This window comes from Chaetodon trifascialis, chromosome 9, assembly GCF_039877785.1.
Source record: "Chaetodon trifascialis isolate fChaTrf1 chromosome 9, fChaTrf1.hap1, whole genome shotgun sequence".
Lineage (NCBI taxonomy): Eukaryota > Metazoa > Chordata > Actinopteri > Chaetodontiformes > Chaetodontidae > Chaetodon > Chaetodon trifascialis.
The window spans coordinates 12,132,969-12,155,504 of NC_092064.1; the positions used below are offsets into that span (position 1 = coordinate 12,132,969).

Sequence of the window (22,536 nt, forward strand, 5' to 3'; positions counted from 1 at the left end):
AGCTACTCCCCACAAGTTCTCTTATTAACTGGAAATGGGATTTGAGTTCAAAATTCAACACTGAGTTACACATATATTTGGTGTAAGGATTTCTGCCCATCATCATCATCTAGTTGTCACTGAAGTGGATAACAATAGCATCTCAAATTGCTTTTAACTAATCACTGTACACAGGATGAAATATAACTGATGAAAAAACAACTGCTCAGATAAGAGAAATTCCCACTTTAATTGGCATTTTATACCATTCATAAAGAAAACATTTTTTCTTTTTTTTCTTTCTTTTTTTAAAAAGGAGGAAACTGTACATTGGTAGAGAAATCCCAAAACCACAATAGATATATCCACAAATTTGTGGCATATGCATTTTGTCGACTGAGGTGAAAACAGCATGACAACTATGATTGACTCTGTAATACATTTTGTTTTGAGCACAGCCGAGAGTGTGGATCAGTCCACAAATGTACCATCACTGATGCATGGAAAAACAAAAACAAACAAACAAGCAATTCCAGTACTAGTGACATGATTAAAGTGAACGTTGCAAACAACACTTACTTAGCACAGACCACAACTCTCAAACTTTCAATCGTCCTATTCCCCATCAAACACACAGTATTACGATGTGTTAAGTTCAAAAACAGTACAGGTTAAAAAATGCCTCGAGATGCCTCGGGAATGTCTCAGGTAAGCTCTCCCAGAGTTGAACATCACATCAAAATTCCTGATATAGGCATGACTGCATGTCATGCAGAAAACTACAACCTAAAAGGCTAGATAAGAAGCCATAGATACAAAGAAAACACAAGTACAATGAAAACAACAAAAAAATAAACAAAAAAGCTGAAACAAAACCCAATGACTGAACCTTTCCCTTCACAGAAGCTGTGAAAAATGGAATTTGAAGTATTTGTTTAAATGCATTTCTGTGATCGCATCCCTAAAAACATTGCTGTCTTATGAAAATAGGAGATAAAAAATAATCTCTGCATTGTACAAGAGGTACAGGAAGCGTTGGCAAGAGAGCTTCAGGGTGTCACAGCTACTCAGCTGTTTTTTCCCCCTCGCCGGCCTTGCCCTCCTTTTCGCCTGCCTCATCTGCTGCTGCAGCCGGCTGGAGGATGGAGAAAACATGCTTTATTATTTTGGTTTTCCTTGAACGCTGCTACGGTGCAAAACAACAGAAAGTCAATTTCGTGTGGCAAGAGTCACTAAGAGGAAAACTCATAATACCTCCTCGGCTTTGGCCTCCCCGTTTTCTGCAGGAGCTTCTTCTTTCTCCGCCTGGGGTTCTTCTTTCTTCTCTTCTGGCTTAGCCTTTACCGCCTCCTTCACCTTTTTGGTCTTAGGAGATGTCTACCATGTCAAAAACAAACCAAGCAGCATGAAATGCATCGCCAAATACACGTAAGAGAAAATAAAACTGGATTAGAAATAGATACTTCGTGCTCTGACAAGATTTCTCATTTTACCTTTTTCTTTTCTGGCTGTTCTTTTGGCTCTGTCTCTTTCTGTAACACACACACAATAATGTGCCATATTACACCAACAAAATATGCATAGTAAGAGTAGAACATGCACAGATTTTTAGTAAAGCATTGTGGCCTTTGTAGAACTTACGTCTATCAACCTCTGAGACTTTCTCCTTGGCTGCAAAACATATAATAAAATGTTAGTTCAATCATTTGGAAATATTGACACACATAATAATAATAATAATAATAATAATAATAATAACAACAGCATGAATACCATATAAACCGTAGAACCCCCCCATAAAGTTTATGATGAAACAAATCACATGTCTGTTAGATCAACACAAGGTGCCTCTGTTGAATGCACGTTGAACGTTTTTGTGTTGTCGTGGAGGTTTTAATTTGTTATGCGTGTGAAACAGTTTTTTGCCTTGTGAAAATAAATACAACCACTTGTATTTATTGGTTTATAAAGTCTGTTAAACAAGTTCCTCATATGCAGCAACTTCTGACTAACAAATTACAGCCAGACTTATGGTTAAGTGAAAAGCTCTCTCCTTGTGAGAGCAGCAAATTAAATACTTATTCAATCATATTCAATAGTTATAGACAAACTAACAAAACATATTCAGAGGTGAAAATGTAACATCCTTGACAGAGGACATAAAACTGTGTTGCCCGCAAATTACCTCAAGGAAACTAAGAGTGAAACTGAGATCCCTACATGTGCCCCTATGTAAAAGGCCTCCATAGGGAACAGTATATTGAGATTTGGAAGCAGTATAATTGAGAAGTAAGGCTGCATGATTGTTCTTCATATGTACTTTATGCTCATGTTGTCATCAACAAAATATGGTATTATGGGATTTGTAGCAAATTATGGTGTTAATGCTGCGCAGGTAAAGTGAACTTGTCAGAACTTCTGAGGGCAGGATCAAGTCTGAGGCTGAGAATCAAATCACACAAATTCAAAGGGCAAATCGGCAAATAAGGAACCAATTTGGGCTAACCAGCGCCCCCTATTGGCTTTGCAGCTCCACATACCCAATAAACTGACCAGGTTTGCCCCATAACCTGTACATTAAGACCAAATGATTGATAGAAGCCCAGTTTTCACCATCAGGAGTAAAACTGGGCTGCATCAATCTATGTAAAAAGACACCCTGTCTCAGCCGAGACCATCTCCTTTCCCCTGACAGAAAATAGAACAAAATGTTCATTTGGGTGTCAACAGGGGCATCGAGATCTGCTCAGGCCAGTAGAGGTGCCATGGATTGAATACTAACCTCTGCACCCGCATCTGCTTCACCGGTAGACTGTGAGAGACAGAGACAGGAAAAATTATTTAACAGGAACATCATCCATTCGTAAGTGAGCTGAAGTGGGTGTGTAAAGCAAAGGGGGGATGGGCACTTCTCCCTCCCCTTTAGTCACAAAGAAATTATGCAAGTGGAGACACCTTTCTAATTTGACTAAAGAAGGTTTAACCAGCTCAAGTTTATTCCCGCCATGCGGTGTAGATCGTGCTTGATGAGGCAGAAATGCGTGCGTAAAGCAAGCATGGTGCTGTACCTGCGCAAAGACGAGTGCCGCTCCTGCATACACCAATACAGGGAATGTACTTGGAGCCCAACGTGACTAAACCTCAGGGCTATTCAATCAAACTTCCTCGACTGTACGGGCTTCTGAACGGCCAGATGTGTCGCTATCTTTTCGAGGATGTTTCAGCTGCCATGACACCGCTGAAGAAAAGACTGTACACCTCAAAGGCTGACGCGCAGCAGCGTTAAAGTACGCGCAGGCAGAGGTCAAAATCTCATCAGCGTGGGCTGCAAAAACGCAAAACAACACGACCCTCATTGCAATGAGCTGCCGGAACACTAAGGCGCACAGGCGCGATAAGTTCAAACATCCAGATGAAATTACGCAAGGAATTTCCTTGAAATGGCAACCTGTTCATCGACGGCGGTTACACCTCTTTGTCTGATCCCAGCACACAGTGTCGGTAAATTATTATTTAAGCACAGACAGATGCACATTTCAGCAACTGAACCACCCAAAAGTCGCATTAGACGAGGCCGTGTCATTTGCAAACTTGTTCGATGGCACTGCGTGTTGTACTGTAAGTAAAAAGGCGCCACTTCCCTGTATCAACAGGGTGGACACGACCGACCTGAGCACTGTAAAGGTAGACTTCATGCATGCACATGGAAGCGCTGTAGCGAGTATTTATAGCGATACATTAGAGCTCATGCAGTGTGAAAAGACACATTGGAGTGAAACAGAAATACAGCCTATGTATTTTAACCATGTTAACACATTCACTGTATGTATCATATTTCACATAATGTACACGTTTGAACTTACTTTTTTCTTTCCCATTGTGGCTTAGGTTGTGCGGCAGAGATAAAAGAATAACACAGGCTTTCACAGTTCAGGAAACTGAATTTGCCCTACACCTCAGCCTACACCTCCAGAACAGTCTGTAACTTAACATAAACGACGGACCAGTACTAGAACTAGCTGAAACCGGATTGGATCCCCCTCTTGGTATATTTTATTCCCTTATCCTACCAACCTACCAGGAAGATGTATCCCCCGCCCCTTGCATCCAGTGATTGGCTTTGACTTCGAGGCAACACATTTTTGAACCATAACATCTTACCTGTGTGGGTAGGACTGTGTGCCAATCAGTCAACCGGAGCCAAGTCTCACTTTTTAATCACGGGCTGCTCTCGGGGTGCGTGAAAAGTGTGGAAAATGCATGGCGACCATCAGTGTTATGAGGTACTCAATAAGAACGTATGTGCACAAACACGCTATAAAAAGACGCATGCCAAGTCCTAAATTGTCACTGTGTGATTTGAACGTTGTTGTTGATACAGTTCCCATGTATACTGACGTTATCAAAGCCTTATATTTATAAAAGTTGCAGATACAAACGAAATTACACGTTACCAGCTCACATTTCACTACAATTCTTATGATATATATTGTGTAACCTATATATACATCCATATATTTTGTGGTATATTGAGACAAATGAGTCCATAGGTATTGTGTTTTTAAAAAATAGCCTTCGTTTGCCTTTAGCTATTGTCAGCATAAGCTGAATGGTCTAATTACGTTGTGAGTGCGCCGTGTCGCCCAGAAGCTCCACAACTGCAACAGGGAGGCTGACTGGAGGAGGAACAAACATGGCGACCGGCTGTGCGTGGTTCCTTGTGCTTGGCTCGGTTTTTCTGTGCAATCTCATGAAAACACTGTTGCCGACCATATCATCTTTCGTAAGTAGGGGCTATTGGTAGATTATATTCTGTTCTTAAAGGTACGTGATATACATTATGAGTGTTGGTGTAATTCCTGTAGAGTCGTCTCACATGCTGCAGACTAGCTTAGCTTACTGTAAATCGAGGCTAATGGCTAATGCTACATGGCTGGCTAGCTAGCCAGCTTGAAACAACGTAGAGGTTCCTCTATGGTTAGTGGGTGGGGTTTTCCGGAGGTCCCAGTGTAGTTACTACACAGCAGGGGCGAACACTGTAGTGCTGCACCATTATTCAAACGCAAGGAAATGACTGTAACGTGAACGCTGTGTAACAATTTACAGCTTAGCGTTACAGCTAAAGATAGCTTAGCAAAACAAGAATCTGTGTAATTATAAAACCTGGGCGCGAGACAGTCGGAAGTGACCACTTTAGCAACACTGATGAATTGTGTGTTTGAGCCTCTGCACTAATAAACAATAGAACAGCCTGTTGCCCAGTTAAACTCTCTCTCTGTTTTCTCAGTAATGGTGTTTTGTCTTTCTTTCAAGCTCTCAAAGATGGTTCAGAAAGATGCAGAGCAGGAGAGTGAGATGAGGGCTGAAATCCAGGAGATGAAGAAGGAGCAGTCCTCCATTAGCATGATGGATGAGTTTGCCAGATATGCCAGACTGGAGCGCAAAATCAACAAGATGACCGACAAGTTGAAAACACATGGTGAGAGGCAGAAGTAGTAATTGTGATTGGCGTGCAGAGAGTAGACAGTGTGACAGACTGAGACATGTAGCAGCAACCAATCAAATCAAACCAAAGACCTTACAAAGAACATAATGTTGTGATATTTTTTACCCTTTGACTGGTTGAAACACATTAATTGGGAAGGTACAAAAGTAGATTAGCCTGGTTTCACATCTGTGCTTTTTTCAGTGATTCAAATAGTGAAATAAAAGGAACTATTATAGTCTGATTGACGGGTTAAAAATATTAAAAGAAGCTGCATCGCCACAAAAATGTGTATTGAGTCTAATACTTGTTTATTTCCTGACCTTTGCAGTGAAATCAAGAACAGCACAACAAGCCAAAATGAAGTGGGTTGTGAACATTGTCTTTTATATTCTGCAGGTAGGTTGAGATCCACATGGAGAGCTACTTCACATGTAAACAGGGATCTGCAGTCTTTGATACGAAAACTTTTTTTAAAAAGCTTTTTATTTAAACATTTTATTCAGACATCATTAAATGTAAAAGTTAATGTTGCTAGCATAATTACAGGCTCATAAAGTACATGTTGTATATCCAGGTATTCCTTTCTTTTGTCTGTCAGGCTGCTCTGATGATCTCCTTGATCTGGAAGTATTACTCTGATCCAGTGACCGTGGTCCCCAGTAAATGGATTGCCCCTGTGGAGCGCCTTGTGGCCTTTCCAACAGGAGTGGCAGGTCATCGTTCACATTTGCTAGAATATAATTAACAACAAGTTGTGCACAACAACTCCTCAATGATAACATAATGCATATAGGATATAATGTTTGGGGTTGTATATATAGATTACAGCATTTTGTCCTTTCCCTCTCTTAAAACTGACCGAGCTGTTCCTTCTTTACAGGTGGAGTAGGAATCACATGCTGGTTGGTGGTTTGCAACAAAGTGGTTACTCTGGGTCTCCATGCTGTCAGCTAGAGACTCCAGCTGAGTTAAATAAATCAGTACTCTACCTTCTTGCTCAACATTTTGTTGGTGAAAACCATAGTTTGGTGTCATTTTTGTAATCTGCTTCTGGCCAACATGTAAAAATGCAGAGCATTTTGGCGTCGACTGTTTCATGTTTATAACATTGTATTTTGGTGATGTTTAATTTTTTTTCAATTTTTGTTAATTTTAATTTAATTGTGAGAATGTTTCATCTGTTTGTTGGTTGATTTGGGAATGTTGAAAGGCTTTTTTAAGAAGAGATAATAAAAGAAAAGCTTTTGAGTATTCCTTGCAATCTTATTAATTGGGAATACACTAGCAAAATAAGTCAGGTAGTTTTCTTAAAGTAAAACTAATGGATTAAAACCAATTATACAGATCACAATAGATTGTTTTAACTCTTGGGTGGTCATTTATCTGGAGAAGTACCTCAGGGTGAAAGAATCAATACAGTTGATATTCCACTTTTCCTTTTTACAGCAGCTGGAAAGTCCACATATATCTGACAGTTTGCCCTCAGCTACATTCTGCAGTCCAGTCACTAAATCATTCCGGCCCTTAACCGTTTGATTGGATCAAAGGGCTCCTCGCCTGCCTGCTCTTTCTGTTTTGACCTGCCCTTTACTCACACTGAAAGCTGTGATTCCTGATTGCTGTGTTTCCACCCTCATCAGGCTCTTGGTACCTCACTGGGATTCAGGTCTACACTACTGTAAGCAGTCTTGTTCTTATATTTGGAGACAGCTGTTGGCAGGTTAGGACCACTATGGTATTTTTACCTCAATTTATAATGGTTAGTTTTCTCAGTCTCATTGGTGACCACCAAACAGGAAGTACACCATCAAACATAAGCAGTATCTGTGGGCTAGAAGAAGAAGAAAAAATGTACTTTTATTTATCACACGTTAGTTGCAAACACTACATGCACACATGCTTCCGTGAAATTGTTTTCTCCGCATTTTGACCCATCCTCAGTCTGTCGATCCTCCGCGGTGGACCAGGAGCGATGGGCTGCCAGCTGCCAGCCGATCTTCTTGCATGTTTTAAGTGGGGGTTATTACGGAGGAAACCCTGGGTGAACACGGGGAGAAGGCATGGTGGAGGACACGCCACCAGCGCCCACAGCGGGATTCGAACTGGGGACCTTCTAGCTGTGAGGCGACAGTTACCACTTGTTCCACCGTGCTAATGGCCAATGGAGAATACTGATCCAGATTTCTTAACCAAATTCTCCCACAAATTCAGCTGAGGCTGAATTCAGTTGGGATATTCTTATTATTGGATTCAAAACCCTGTTGAACAATCTGTAGATTAGGAAATTGTAATTTGGAAGATAAAGCTGCCATCACCAAGAGGCATGTACAATAAACAATGATCACAGGACAGGTATAATGATTAAATAACACTGCGTAGGAAACACACTTTGCAGCTTACTTGAACCTCCATCCTCACCTGATCTATTTGTAGAAAGCAGGATAGCTTTTATGCCTTGTACACCTTCCTTTGTCAGTGATCATTTGGTGATTGAGTGAGGCTCAGTCAAGTCAAGATTCCTCTCCAAGTCCTAGCATATAGCAGAGGAATGAAATCATCAAAATTTCTGTTCCTATCTATCCCTCAGCATACTGGAATGGGGAGGATGTGACACCCACCACCGCCCCAGTCCCCTGCTCTGAGCAGTGAGCAGAGCACAATAGACAGCAAGCTACACCAAACTAACTTGTGAGAGGCTGCTTTCTGAGTCTCAGAAGTGCTGCAGTGCCTCCTTGTGGCGATGCTGGAGCCTCATCAGCAGCTTGTTCTCAGTCATGGCCTCGCTCAGCAGCTCCTCAGCTCCTCAGCTCCCTGAGGCAGCTTGACTCAGTAGACTGGGGGCTTGATCTAGAGGCAACTTCAGGACTTGGAGGCCTGCAGCATATTTTGTCTTTTTTTACCTGAAGAAGAGAAAAAAGTACTTAGTCATGAAAATGTAAATTGCATCCAACATGTTTACACATAAGCAGCACAAGTCCCATTACACAATTATGAAATCATGTTAAATGAAATGCCTTTTACCCCGTCTGGGTGGCTTTTCTCCTCGCCTTTGTCTGATGACTTGGCTTTTGGGCTCTTGTCTAGAAGTGAGTCAGCTTGGTCTTCAAAGTCAGAGGAGTAGTGTGAACTCTTAGAGGCACAGTGCAGTCTGGAGGGAGTGGACCACCTGGAGGTGTCGGTGCTGCAGCTCACAGCATCAACATCGCCCTCCATCTTCAGCTGCATCAGGCTCTGCTGCTTCGCATACACACTTGTTGGCTTCTCCACTCTGGCTCTTAACGTGAGCTTACACAAAATCAAAATGACATAGGACGTCATTTTCCAGTTAAAATAAAATACAAAGCTGAAGAAGTTGACAAACCAGACTAATTTGCATTTTTGAGGTCAGTAACACTCTGAAATGCTCAGGAGCTGTTTTGTTTAGAATGGTTTACAGACTGTTAACAAAAAAGTATCTCTTTTCATATCTAAAATCTTTCAGTTGCACAAAATCCAATTTCCTCCACCATTAACTTAAAAAATACAGGTTTTTCAAAGTTTTCATAGGCTGAATACGGCGCCCCTCTAGGGTCATGGCAAGTTTTTTTTTCCTCGTTACCTCGCAAACTTTTGTATGAAATGACCATGTTGCATCATGGGAACGCAATTCTTTTGCGCAACGTAAAGCAAAAGTTATTGCGAGGTAAAGACAAAACCTAAAATAAATAAATAAATAAATAAATAAATAAATAAATAAATAATTCTCACCGTGACCCTAGAGGGACTCCCTACCTGAAAATATTACAGCATACCTTTTCTGGTTTTTGACATTTTCACAGTTGTCATGGTAACAAGGGGAAGACTGGGTAAGGATACAAGGAAAAGAGGGAACATTTCTTCTAGTAGACTTACATAAAATTATATATAAAAAACAACAACAACCAGATATTAATGTAGGCTGTAGGCGGCATTCAAACTGAAGCTATGTTCAGAGTAATGTGTAATGTATTCTTTATGAATAATGTCAGTGCACGCTCTATTCCCAATCAACTTAAATACACCATTTCTCACTTTAATGGGGTACCCTGTTCAAGTACCCCGAACAGGCCCGAGTTCCTCCGTTTGGAAACTAAAGACTTACAGCCTATAGTGCTGGTCAGTGCTATTTCTGTCCATATAAGCACTGAGCAAGGAGCTGGAAACCAACTTCACTGTCCCCTGCGCCGACGGACAGCTGAAGTTACCAATCAGTCTGTGTGGTGCTGCGCCCCAAGGGGCCAACCCGCCAATCCTGCACTAATGGAGCCTGGAGACAAAAATAGCCTCAGCTGTGTGTGTGTGTGTGTGTGTGTGTGTGTGTGTGTGTGTGTGTGTGTGTGTGTGTGTGTGTGTGTGTGTGTGTGTGTGTGATCTCAGTGCCTCGGTCCTGGGCGCACTCTAATAATAGAGGAGGCTGCCTGCTCCTTTAAGAGGCCACTTGTTGAATACTCCGCAAAATATATTGTAACAAAATGGTAATCAAAGTATTTCTCGCCTCTTCATCCGGATCCACTGCGGTAAGCATTCAGGCCTGCGACTGATTTCTCATTAGAGTCAACTTTCTTGCTTGTACTCCTCAAACCGAGCAGGACTTTCACTCACACACACTCGACAGCGTTAAACCTTGGGATTAATGTCACTTGCCTTTCATTTTGCGCACCTGAAGCCTTTTGGTGACTTTAGGGCTTGATTCGTGCTGAGATTTGCGCTTGATCGGTGTTTTTCGGATTTATCTCGTAGTCGATGGGATTCACATGCCGAGCTTTCTTGAACGGGGGCTCCCCAAGCCCCTCATGTCACGTACCCCGATATACAGACGTTTTCAGGCCATATACCCGGCTCTGGGACCACCTCCCACCTGATAAACAGCCTTTTCATGCTGTTTGTGATCACATAAATGTGAAATAACTGTCTGTACGCTGGGTGGGGTGATGACCAGAGTCGGGAGGGGTGGATTCATCCTCCTGATCTGCTAAATAAGCAGTTTGAACCTGGATGAGGTGGCATGGTGGCCCAGTTTGTGTTGTCTCACAGCAAGACAGAGTTGGATTTGGTCCTGTGAAAGGACTTGTCTGTATGTTTGTCTGTCTTCCACACAGTGCAGCGGTCCCTCATGTGTTCAGAAACGACTGATTTGCTTACAAATGTCTTGTTTTTCTGCTTTGATTAACCTGATGGTTGTTCTGTCCAATAATAGATTCTTTGTTTTGACTCTAACTTGTCATAAAATAGTGAAAAAGTGCCCAAAATGATGTTGTCAAGTTTCATTTTTCTGTCAAACTAACAGTCCAAAACACAGAGATATCCAATTTGTGGTGATTTAATGCAAAGAAAAGCAGCATTTGCTCATGTTTGAGAAGCTACAACAAACAAATATTTGCCATTTGTGCTTGGTAAGTAATCTGAATGATTATTCCATTATCACAATGCTCAGGAATTAATCCCTTGAGCCATAGTTTATATGCCTATTTGGTTGGACAGGAGGCCAGGAAAGATGTCAGGTGCAAGATTTGATATTTGAATAGTGGCCGTTTATTATCCTGAAACACCAGAATGCAGCATTTTTCATCTGCTAATTTAATATTAATCATTATATTACAGCCCTCTCCCCACGTACTGTGCAATCAGTGTTGATTTCATTTCTTTTTCTCTCCCCAGATCAAGAAGAAGCAGCAAGATGTGGTCGGCTTCCTGGAGGCTCTTAAAGTGGACTACGCTCCGCTGGACATCGCCTGCAATGAGGAGAACCGCATGTGGATGAGGGAGAATGTCCCTGTGGAGAAGAAGCCCAGCAACGGCATCCCCCTGCCCCCACAGATCTTCAATGAGGACAGCTACTGTGGGGTAAGTAAATAGGGTGAGTGGGTAAGTGAATATGTACTATAACTTGCCCTCACTACAATGTGCAGAGCCGCTCCCCTTAATGCACATGATGGCTGAGTGGAATAGTAGACGTAGTGAACTGTTAAAGAAGGTTTTCTTTTATTTTCTTGCAGGACTACGACACATTCTTTGATGCCAAGGAGGACAACACGGTGTATGCCTTCCTGGGGCTGCCCCCTCCTCCTGGGTCAAAGGTTGGGATTATTTTGTGTTCCCTACTGATGTTAAATAAAAACCAAAACAAGACCAGCTCAGTTATTTTACCCCTATGCCAGCTTGTACGTCTGCTGTATTGGGACAGCATCAGCTGCAGTAACACATTGTCATCGGGATATTTAAACATACAAACCACATAATTTAGGATAGCTGAGTGTCATGAATGTTATGTGACTCTATGATTCACTGTTAGTTGAAGACATTGTCGGCTAAGATTTTAATTTTCACTAGTTGAACAATGCAGCTAATTCAACACCTACCTGTCTTTGACATTCTGGCAAAAATCATCTAAGTGGTGCAATCAACTGAATTGACTGTATCAAGTAATTATCAGGGTGTTAAAACACTTTGAAGCTATGCACAGCCTTGAAATGAGCAGCTGCCAAATGCCAGTATGTACAGTATGATGATGACGCTTTTATCATAGTCTAATGCATATAGATACAAGACAGCAAAACCAGTTTAAACCAGACCCAGAATCCCGACTCATTATTCATAACTTATTTAATGATGTTGTCAGGACTTAATGCTGTCCATCCTTCATCCGTCCGTCCTTTTTTCTGCACTTATGAGACAGCTGGCTTCTTCAAATGGATCAAAATTAAAACAACCATTCCGATATTTGATCATCCAGGCCATTTCATCAAAACTGTCATTGTGTAAAATACAGAAGAAAACTGGATTCACTGTCACCTCGGAGTTCTATCCCCTGACTCGGTGAATGCTGAATCAAATGCGACACATCACTGCTCCAGACTGAAGTTTGCTTAAAACACGATTGTCCAATTCTGTTACATATTGTTTTGGCTGGTGATCCAAAGAGTTCATGTTAAACCTGATCATTTCATTGACACAGGAAGCAGTTGAAGCTGACAAGGCCCACATTGTTGAGAACGGGACCCATGCTGAGGACACTAATGCAGAGGGGAACCTTGATGACTCAGCAGTAATGCCATCGTTCCTTCCATTTTTCCCCGCTTTGTTTCTCTCCTCTGTGTCTCGCCTTTTCCATTCCATCCAGTATGTCTTCCCCTCTGTCCACTTGAACAGACCCTTAATTTCCTCCTGGCCACTCTGTCCCAGTCATCACATCAACTAATCTTTTTGTGTTTTGCGTGAGTGAGACATTCACACAATACACTGAGTCATTATTATAACACTGTGATGTTACATCACTGTTCAGGCTGCCAGAGTTGTGAGGCATCATGTTCCTACAGTCCTTTCCATAATTAGTGCTTTACAGAGTGGAGTGTGTTTCGTTTGCATTTGGAAATTTGTTTTTTGTTTCATTATTGTGTCGTCATTTTGTTCAAGGCATGCTTTTATATTTCTTAATTCCAGTGACTTTCTAACAGTTTTCCTCCCAAAGAAAATCCTCGCTGGTCCTTTATTTCAAGAACACACATCATTTCTACATTTAACCGTCTTTAAAGTGGACTGATATATTTGAAACTTCCACTCGTAAGTCCAGGATATCAGAAAACATTCCTCATAAACAGGATTTTACTCCACTTGTATGCTTTAGTCATTGCACTACAGGAATTTGACACAGCACTTCTGTTTCTCTAACGTATTTTTTACTCTTGAATGTTAAGTAGCTGAAGAAGATTTCGTGTATTTTATTGTTTGTTTTTTCAACAGGTTAGCTCAAAACACTTCTGCTTAGCTGAGCCTATGTGGTTATACTAGAGGGCGTAATGCAGAGTTCATTTTAGCTGCATTTTTCTTACTGCCGGAGTTCAGTTGCTGGTTCGTAACCTCCCACAAAATAGTAAATTGTTATTTATGCACAATTATTGTGCAGATTAAACAAAAAAAGATATAATGTTTCAATTACTGAGCTTTTGTTGTGCTATTGAATGAATATTCTTACCTTTAGACAGAACTAGGCAAGCTAGTTTCCCTTTTGTCTTTATGCTAAGCTAAGCTAACTGGCTGCTGGATGTAGTTTCATGTTTACTGTACTGTACAATTGTGAGACTAGTATTTACTCTCTGCAAGAAAGTGAATGTATGTGCATGTCTCCACATTTTAACTGCTAAAACATCTTCCCTCCTCTTCTTTATTCCCAGGATTAACACCTTTAAGTCTTTCAGCCTCTCAGACTGATGAGCTGCTGATTAGTGCTCTTGAGGCTGTGCCTGAATGCCTTTAACATTCAAAGCTTTTTTTCATCGTGTCTCTTCCTTGACCACCAGTTGTTGTTTTCACCTCACAATAAGGAGGTTCCAGTGGAGGAGCGTAACGGGGATGCACACGGGGAGGAGGAGCAGGTGCAGGAGGAAGGTGAAGGTGGCGAGGAGGAGGTAGCAGAGGGAGAGACGGCAGATGATGAAGCCACGGAAGGAGAAACAGCGGGAGACGAGGCCCCCGCAGAGGAGGAGGAGGAGGAGGCGGCGGAAGAAACAGACGAGGTCACAGAAGACACCGTAATTTTCCCTTAACCACAATCCTCCGTCTCCTAGTTTCGCCTCTCCCTCCATCCCTTGAATGTTTTGAGTTGAATGTCCTTTCCTCCATCTTCCCGTCATTCCTGGAATGCTCCGTTTTTCCTCCCCTCAGCCTCTCCACTTTCCCTTTAGTGCCGTCCTTTTCTTCCACATTAAGGGTTTGCTGTCCCCGCACTGCATCTCCTCGTCAAGTCTCTCCCTGGATTCAGTCTTTTATTAACCAAAAATGTGCAACATTGCCTGTTTATTCAGCACCACTTGGACATCTTAACTGTTGTATTTCTGCAACTTTTTCTGGGTTTTTGTATGTTTTCAGTTCCTCCATGTGTCTGTATTTTGCTGATGACATTGTTACCACTTGTCTTGATGACCCACCCTGCATTTCACTGCATACCAAATCACTATTAACCGTCCTGATTGAGGCGTGTCAGTAGGGTCCCACAAACACCCTGGTTCAGTAAGCCTGATGTGTGGATGCTGCTGTGTTTCAGTGTGAATGTACATTGTGTATTACGTGTGCGTCCAACATCCCTAATGCTATCCCGTCTCCTCTGTTAGCAGGCCCGTGCAGAGGAGGAGGAAGATCAGGTAGGTTTCTCAAATGTTTGTGAACACACTGAACTGCAGTTAACACTTGAAGGAACTGCGTTTTATTGATTTCTCTTCTCTCTTCTCTCTTCTCAAACAGGAAGGAGCCGATGATGACAGGGTAAGAAGAGGCACTGGGCGTTCTTGATGCTAAATCTGAAGGGAGTTATTAATAAAAGTGCAGCAACAATAGCAGTTCATACCAGCTGTGCATTTTGCCAACTGCACGAGTAGTAAGATAAACCTCAACGGACCTCATACATGTTTACTTCTCATTAATTCCAGCTAGTATACGACACATTATGCATGTGAAATACATCAAGTGGGTTTTCATTAACACTTTCCTTTCTTGTCAGTCATTTCTGGTGTAGAATCAGTGCTCTGTCCAATCATCTCCAGAGCCCTGCCACATCTGCGTGCCAGCGATCGGTCTAAAATGATTACTAACATGAGCTGAGCTTGGAGGGTTTCTATTATTCTGTCAGATTAGATTTATGGTGTGTTTCAGTTCTCACCTGAAAGCCTCAAAGACAAAAATCACATTTCTTCCCCTTTAAAAATGAATATTAGAATTTCACATTTCTCAATACCCATGTTAAATTTGTTAAATAGTCCTCTTTAATGATGTAGCCAGTGAGTTGCAGTAGAGTCAATGCTAATAGCCTCTAATGTCCACTTTGTTAGACAGATTCCATATTCAGAGGTACAAACCCACATTGACTGTAGTGTAGCTGCAATGTATAACATGCAATTTTTGGTGTAACCTCTCGTATTCTCTGTTCAAGGATTGTGGGTGTTTTTATTTTTTCATTCCTTTTACTGTGCGCAAGCACTTCAATGCTTGAAATCTCTTTTTTTTTTTCTCTCTCTCTATTTTGTAACCTCTAAAACTACTCAGCTCCTGTTTGTGGTGGGAATGCATGTTGTGACCATCGAACTAATTTAACACCTTCACACCACTGAGAACAAACATATGAGGAATGTTGATTTAACTCAACATTTCCCTACTGTTTATGCACCTCATATGATAAGAGTATTTAAAAATGCTACTTTTAACTAAAGAGCTTTTACTGTTACACATTTACATGCCTTTGCAATGTGGTTCATTTTTAAAGTTCTTACAGCAATTTTAATGGAGACACACAGTTATTGACTGATATGTTACACACCGTAGTTAAAGATTCTGCACTTAAGAATTGACACGTTCCCTCAGTCGTGTTTCAGTCCACTTGAACCACAGACTCAGTCCACTTAGGGGCATCAGTTTCAGAGGTCCTTCTGCTGGTGTTCACACCAGTCTTGTTCCTCATGCACGCACCGTATGACGCCTTCTTTGCCCTTCTTTTGTCCATCTCTTGGTTTGCTCCCTCCAGGAGGAAGAGGATTTGCAGTCAGAGGTAACTGTGCGTCGGTGATCGCCTCTTTCTGCGGTTCCTCCATATAGTCCTCAGCAGTGTGGGTTTGATGGTGCAGAGATCAGGGAAGGCTGCTGTGGTTGGGTTGGGGGGTGGTGCGGTCTTGGTCTGCAGTTCCTTCTCTCACCCTACTCCTTTCTTTCTTTCTTTCTTTTTTTTTTTTTTTACCATTTTGATTTATTCCTCTCTTTCTGCTAACATCCTGTTCCTCATTTCTTCCCAGTTCTGTAGCTGCTTCCTGACAACCTCAACTATCCCCATAGTTTCCATTTTAGATGAGAAGACTTTTCTATCACGCATGCCGCTGGTGCTCTTTGCTCCCCATACAGCCTGCTGACCTGCTATCTGTTATTCCCTCTAGGAGGAAGAAGAGCTACGACAGCTTGAGGTAGATCCTTGTCATATTTTTTTACCTGCCTCTGGCCTTTGTCAGTTCGCCTTGTGTTTTTTTTTTTTTTTTTGGTCAATGTCATATCTCTTTCAGTCATTTTCTTGCCTCCTTTGTCACCTCCTGGTGTGTTCAGCATTCCTTCAGTTTTTTCTTGAGAGTGAGACTAACACTGTTGGCCATACCAAGAGGTTTTGCTTGTAACCTCAAGTATGTATCGCTTCCATCCACTCACATGTGCAGTGGTGATTAAAGTATGACCTCCAGTGTTTGTCAGAAGGGTCCTACTAATATAAGAATCATGTTAGAGGAGTAATAATGTAAAGCCCATTTACTTAGAGAAGTCACATTGGTTTGATTCTATTATGTTTGCATATGTCTGCATCCCTGTTTGCATTCACTCAAAGTCAAATGTAATGTCCACTGGGGACAGGGGGAACCATGTCCATCCTTCAGCCTCTCGCTTTTACAGCTTGAGTTTGAGTTAATCCCTAAAATATCTGTAAACAGTGAGAGATTCTTCAGATGATAGAATCTAGATTTTAGGGGGCACATACAGGAAGACCCTTGATGTCAGCGTGCCTTGCCCACGTCAGAAACCAAAACCTGCACAAAAATGCACTTGCTCACACACTGTTTCTCACACTGCACATGAAGCCAGGAGGACAGGGTTGCAAGTTTCTTGGTTAAGGATCAATCCATGATGACTTCCCTGGAGAGTTCAGACTTAAACAGATCCCAAATCAGGATTTGCCTGCTTAAGAGTGCAACAGCCTGAAGTTAGTCCAATTTAGATTTAAAAAAAAAAAAAATGTCCCTGTGCTAAGTGCTGTGTGAAAAGCTTCTCTGAGACATTCCAGCCTCTGCCTGATCTTCTGCCATGTACCCATCACTGCTTTGCTTTGCCTTCTTTCCTCTCTACCTTTACATCTATTTTGTCGCTGTCCCACCTCTATTGCAGGAGCAAGACGAACACGGCAGTGAGGTAGTTTCTGTGGTTTGTGGGGTCTTGTATTTTTCAGGCTTTATAGACTTTAGAGGTTTTGACTGTCCCTCTTCCCTCTCTCTCTCTCTCTCTCTCTCTCTCTCTCTCTCTCTCTGCATGCACTTCCTCTCCATGGACATGCCTGATGTTGTGCAGCATGATAAATATGATAATATTTTACTTAAGCCTTAGGTGGATTTTGTCAAGTCAATTTTATTTATAATGCGACAAATCATAACTGAAGTTATCTCAGGGCACTTTTCATATAGAACAGGTCTAGACTATAATATCATTTACAGAGACCCAACAGTTCCCACCATGAAACATTTAATGTGGTAACAGTAATGCAATTCCATATGTGTACCGCTTATACCGAATAACATCGGTCTTCATTCCGTCTTTATGACATTCACAAACTTAACACCACATGATTTCATCCTCCATAGGAAGAAGAAGAGGCTGAAGTACAAGAGGTATATTTGGATTATTTGGACTGGAGAGTCTTTGTCTATGTTTTGCACGGTGTGGATCATATTTTTCTGCATGATCAAGTTGCATACAAAGACTGTGCAGTGTGGCGCCAAAGACGGCACCATATTTGTTGTTAGTTCAGTGTTGCAGTGACCAGTAACATTCATTCCAGCATTTCCTCTGAGTCTGACAGTCAGACTTTACTTTTGTTGTTTTGATGCCTTGAGAACAGGTGGAAAGTTTGGTTGTGTTGTTCAGCTGTGTGCACATGAGCATAACTTTGATGTGTTTTCAGTTTGGTTTTGTTTTTGCACGGAGATGGGACACTGACTTGACGGGGGGGACATGCCTTTCTCTTTTTTTTAAGAAGTCAGTGCTTTTATTTATTTTTGCCAAGAGCACTTTGAAACAAAGTGGATTTGACAAGTTCCAAAGAGGACGGATGAGTTGGAGCACTTCTTGTTATTGTGCAACACTCAGAGGGAAAAAAACATAAAAATCTACGTGTTACATCAGATTTGTTTGTTAGTGTTTGGTACTCACTATCTGATGATGTCTGCCAGGATGCGGCATGATTGTGATTGTGACATCTAATTATAGATAATGTTGGAAGCTCCCTTTGTCCCTCTCTGAGTGTGTAGTTTACTTCAGGAGGACAGTCATCAAACTGTACCAGCAAGAAGCAGTAGTAACAGGAACAGAGTGATTACACTCAAACAAAACTTGTGCTCTGAATTTCAAACATGCTATATGGTGCACCGTCTTAAGCACCACTCTTGTCTCACTTAGGTCAACTCAGGATATACAGAAATCTATAGGTCGTTAGTTTCCTTCGTTCCTCTCGCCTCTGCTGCCATTGCTATCGACCGCACTTCTCTCGGGTTACTTCCTCCCCATTTTTAACCGGCTTTCACTACAGCCACTAATGTGTGAAGTCCTCACACCTTTCTGCCGTTTGGACTGTGGCCTCACACAACCCCACTCTTTCTCTCTTTTTTTGAACGCATGGAAGGAAGAAGAAGAGGACGTGGAAGAAACACAGGTAGTATTACAGCAACGAGTGAAATCTGTTTTGTCACGTCTGAACTGCTGCCTGTTCTTGACATGCCTGCAGAAAGTCTTGTCTTACTCTTATTGAGAAGATGGATCTGTGTGGGGACACAAATACACACTAATAAAACTGATTTTATCAGAGTTAGGGGTCTTGGTGGAGAGTGATAAGACAAGGCAGTTGTTTTTCAAAAGAGAAAAGCTCTTGTTTTTTTTGTACATCTGTCAGAGGAATCATCCTCATTTTTATTTATGCAACAAACTAAGCAGACCCAACTCTAATCTTTCATTTCTTAAATCCACTAAGCTTTATTCCCCCTGGCCCAATGGATCTGACCGGGGTCTCTGTCAGGAAGGGGCTGAAACAACAAGCAACTTAGACTGCAGCAATTTTCACTGACTTTTCCTGCAAACAAAAACTTATGCCATCACAGACATTTGAAAACGCGCACATAACAATTTTACAGAGAACAACTCAGAAAACAATCGAGTTCTTTTTCCACCTCTGTCATCTTTTGTTATTAATTCATGATGCTTTCTTTCAACAGGAGGAAGAGGCTGAGTAGTTGAAGCCAGGCGACGTCAGGGACACTGACGTGCTCATGTTCAGGTAAAACACTTTCCGCGCTGCTTTGTTTGTGCTTTGTCTTCTCCACTGGAGGGCAGTAACACATAATGTGAACTGGTAGCAAACTACCACAACATGAATGGGTCCCCTTGGTGTTGCCTTAATATTTGGTATTTATGTAACCTAAACCTGTTTTCACATCAGTGTTTTGCTTCTGTCTAACTCTTTGACCCTGCTATCAAATCAAAAGCCTCTCTGCTTCATCCTCACGGAGTACCGCACCTATGAGGCAGCGTTCTAGTTTTCACTCCAGTGCAATGTTCTTGACTTTGCATATGAGATGCACGAGTCTCACATCCTTGCTTCACCTTGCTGTTTGCGCCGAGCTGTACTTTGCTTTCCGTTGACATGCACTTTAAGGTGTTCAGTCATAGGAAACAAAATAATGCGGCAGCCTATTTACAAGGGACTGCCACTGCTGTCTCCATCTGCAAACAGCTTCAGTGAGCACACTGAGTGCCTGGGGATCATCTGGAGCCATAACAAAAACATCCCACAGTTCCCTTCTTTTTTGCGTGCGTGTTCCTCCAAGGCAGTGGCAGTGATGATGATGGTGATGATAATATTAATCCTAATCTTCAAAGCCCATGCTTTAGTCCTTCTCTGCATGTCAGGCATCTATGACCCACTGCAGGAAGAGCCACAGAGCAGGCTTTGAAGGAATGGCAGTGCTTGTCTCCCTCCTCTCTTAGCTGTCTCCCAACCCCTGCGAGCCCCTGTCACGCCTTGTTAGAGGAAGCTGCTAAGTGAGCTTCAGATGTGCCTCCGGAGGAGCGGGCGCGCTGGGTGGCACAGGCACAGCGGTGGTGGTGGCTGCCTCAACCACTGCAGACAACTAGGGAATGTGTGACCTCATTTTTTTTTTTTTTTTCATCTGTTTGCCTTGTGTTTCAGCCTGAAGGAGCCTCCTGTTCTGTCTCTCCCTGACCCCTGACGCTTGACCCCATCAGACCCCCCCACCCCAAGGACCCACCGGATCCCACTGGAAGCTGTTGTTCATTGGCCCCCACCCATTTCCCTTTTGACTGCAATGTTGACTTAATTTTTATATTTTGCGAGTAGAGACATGCTGTAATGAAAATGTGCAGAGGAGCGTAGTGGTGTCAGTTTGTTCTGAGTAGCTTTTGTAAAACGCAGAATAGTTATTTTGTTAAAGTCGAGCATATTTCTCATGTTTTACTTTTAGAAATTCTAGTTTCCTAACACAAATAGGCAGTGACCTTTTCAAAAAGTATTACTTTGGCATACCTTTGCTTGTGGCCTCTACATCAGATTCAAAGGTTCATAACTCAGTGAATGTCCTGTCCTTTTATCATAGTAGTTTTACTAATGTTGTGCCTTGATGACTCCTTCTATCAAATGAATGTATAAATGCAAACTAAGACTTCTAACAGCCACATGAGGAAGAAAATACGCACATGCTGCAAGACCGCAAACTACTCCACCATCACTACAGTTACTTCTGCCGATACTGCTGTTTTATCAGTGCACTTTGTTGAATGAAGAATGAAACATGTGACTAAGACCTGGATGCAATTGAAAATGCAATAAAGTAGACTGGAAAAAAGCCTCAGTGGTTCTATGTTGTTTGATTTTAAACTCTTTTGTTGGCATATTTATAGATCAGCGAACCATTGTGCAGCCTGAGCAGCACAAGGACAAGCAGGAAAATAAAGCAAATGCCTTATCCCAGGAGATCCTGGGATAAGGTGGAGGAGGACATACACTGTAGTCTAATTATTCAATACAGCATTCACTGTAAGTACTTAACCATACCATGCAAGTGTTGTTAAGTTATGCTAAATACATTATGAGCTGTCACATACACAAGACCACTGCTGTGCATTTACATAGAATAAGACCCTTTAGATAAAATTGAGTGTGCAGCTGTGCTAGTAACTATGAGGCAGTATTTTGTAAGTGTGGCGTTACTTTGAGCTAAGTGCTAACGTCAGCCATGGGTAACATAAATGTTTAAATTTCATGATAATCAAACAGAGGAAAAGTCAGGGGGTTGCCATATATATATAGCATGGCTAAAGATCATCAAAGCATGTCATCCTTTGGCCATGTATGCATCATATATACATCATGCCATGCCATGTTTATCATACAGTTGCTTCACCATTGTCTCCAAATGCATTAATCTGAGGAGGACCTCTGGGAAAAGGGGAACTACAAGGGGCACTGTTTGCAGTCTGAGTCACTCTGAATATTTACATCTGTGTGTGGCGCGGGGCAAAGTTCACTCTGAGTTTGGTAATATTTAACGGGACAGTTTTGGGTGACATGAGCACCAAGCATGTGGAAGAAGAAGCATCACTGACATGTATCCACTGCGTGTGAAACTTGCTGCTGATCCACAGAGACACCAGACTGAGGTGAGTCAGACCAACACAGTTGCAGGATTTATGGTTATTTATTGTGCACTTAACTTGGACTTCAGCCTTATTCAGGAGATGATCTGTTTGGCTGTGTGTGGAAAAAAAAAGGTTCAGAGATAGGTGCAGTGCTGCAAGTTTCTTAAACAAGATCTTAGTGATTTTACTGGGTAACTTAGTGTGTGTATGAGTAATCAGTGGTCATAGAAACAAGAAATATACAGCAAACATGATCATGTTGCAGACACATAAATTCTTGCCTCGTGTCCTCAACTTTATTGCATTTATTGCCTTAATTTTAGCATCAATAAATGAATTTCATGTTATTTGAAGTTACAGGAACGCACAAGGTGGAGTTAAGGTCAGATTCACAGCAATGCACCCAGTCATTTTGAGACATTCCATTTAAAAATCACAAAACTACTGTTGGTGCATGAGGGAAAGTCAGGGGATCACCGTAGTTAGTAGCAGGCATCCTGTGGACAACATGGACATGTGTATGAAATTTCATGACTACCAGGCTGACATTGATCCACTTTGCTAACATGGTTAAAATTGATATTATGATGAACCGTGGGGAATAATTAAGGTCTTCT

At 41.8% G+C, this 22,536-nt stretch overlaps 3 protein-coding genes across 11 annotated transcripts; 2 read left to right on the forward strand and 1 right to left on the reverse strand.

The window, feature by feature from the left end:
* Positions 1-210: 210 nt before the first annotated feature.
* On the reverse strand, positions 211-4,028 carry hmgn1a (high mobility group nucleosome binding domain 1a). Its single transcript, XM_070970446.1, has 6 exons — positions 3,843-4,028; positions 2,762-2,791; positions 1,621-1,650; positions 1,473-1,511; positions 1,234-1,356; positions 211-1,114 (listed from the first exon to the last, which is right to left on the reverse strand). The coding sequence occupies exons 1-6, from the start codon at positions 3,855-3,857 to the stop codon at positions 1,043-1,045; spliced, it is 309 nt and encodes a 102-aa protein (XP_070826547.1). The 5' UTR covers positions 3,858-4,028; the 3' UTR covers positions 211-1,042.
* Positions 4,029-4,612: 584 nt separating this feature from the next.
* get1 (guided entry of tail-anchored proteins factor 1) lies at positions 4,613-6,718 on the forward strand. Its single transcript, XM_070970970.1, has 5 exons — positions 4,613-4,762; positions 5,293-5,458; positions 5,796-5,863; positions 6,066-6,180; positions 6,348-6,718. Exons 1-5 carry the CDS (start codon positions 4,673-4,675, stop codon positions 6,419-6,421), a joined length of 513 nt encoding a protein of 170 aa, XP_070827071.1. The 5' UTR covers positions 4,613-4,672; the 3' UTR covers positions 6,422-6,718.
* Positions 6,719-9,780: 3,062 nt separating this feature from the next.
* Positions 9,781-21,120, forward strand: sh3bgr (SH3 domain binding glutamate-rich protein). Of its 9 annotated transcripts, none has more exons than XM_070970961.1 (12): positions 9,888-10,002; positions 11,144-11,329; positions 11,482-11,562; positions 12,441-12,530; positions 13,807-13,998; positions 14,593-14,622; positions 14,723-14,743; positions 15,996-16,019; positions 16,399-16,425; positions 18,894-18,923; positions 19,480-19,541; positions 20,454-21,120. In XM_070970961.1, exons 1-11 carry the CDS (start codon positions 9,958-9,960, stop codon positions 19,495-19,497), a joined length of 744 nt encoding a protein of 247 aa, XP_070827062.1. In that variant the 5' UTR covers positions 9,888-9,957; the 3' UTR covers positions 19,498-19,541; positions 20,454-21,120. The 9 variants fall into 9 exon arrangements, with proteins under 9 accessions (XP_070827069.1, XP_070827070.1, XP_070827062.1 ...); XM_070970962.1 differs by having other exon boundaries at positions 14,596-14,622; XM_070970964.1 differs by lacking the exon at positions 18,894-18,923.
* The last annotated feature ends 1,416 nt before the right edge of the window (positions 21,121-22,536 follow it).

Coding starts and splice junctions, on each gene's coding strand:
- hmgn1a (XM_070970446.1), bottom strand. Junction 1,651..2,761: donor AAGCAGATGCGGGTGCAGAG/GTTAGTATTCAA, acceptor TATGTTTTGCAG/CCAAGGAGAAAGTCTCAGAG. Junction 1,512..1,620: donor AGTCTCAGAGGTTGATAGAC/GTAAGTTCTACA, acceptor TGTGTGTTACAG/AAAGAGACAGAGCCAAAAGA.
- get1 (XM_070970970.1), top strand. CDS start 4,673: ATGGCGACCGGCTGTGCGTGGTTCCTTGTGCTTGGCTCGGTTTTTCTG. Junction 4,763..5,292: donor TGCCGACCATATCATCTTTC/GTAAGTAGGGGC, acceptor CTTTCTTTCAAG/CTCTCAAAGATGGTTCAGAA. Junction 5,459..5,795: donor CGACAAGTTGAAAACACATG/GTGAGAGGCAGA, acceptor TGACCTTTGCAG/TGAAATCAAGAACAGCACAA.
- sh3bgr (XM_070970961.1), top strand. CDS start 9,958: ATGGTAATCAAAGTATTTCTCGCCTCTTCATCCGGATCCACTGCG. Junction 10,003..11,143: donor CTTCATCCGGATCCACTGCG/GTAAGCATTCAG, acceptor TTCTCTCCCCAG/ATCAAGAAGAAGCAGCAAGA. Junction 11,563..12,440: donor CCCCTCCTCCTGGGTCAAAG/GTTGGGATTATT, acceptor TCATTGACACAG/GAAGCAGTTGAAGCTGACAA.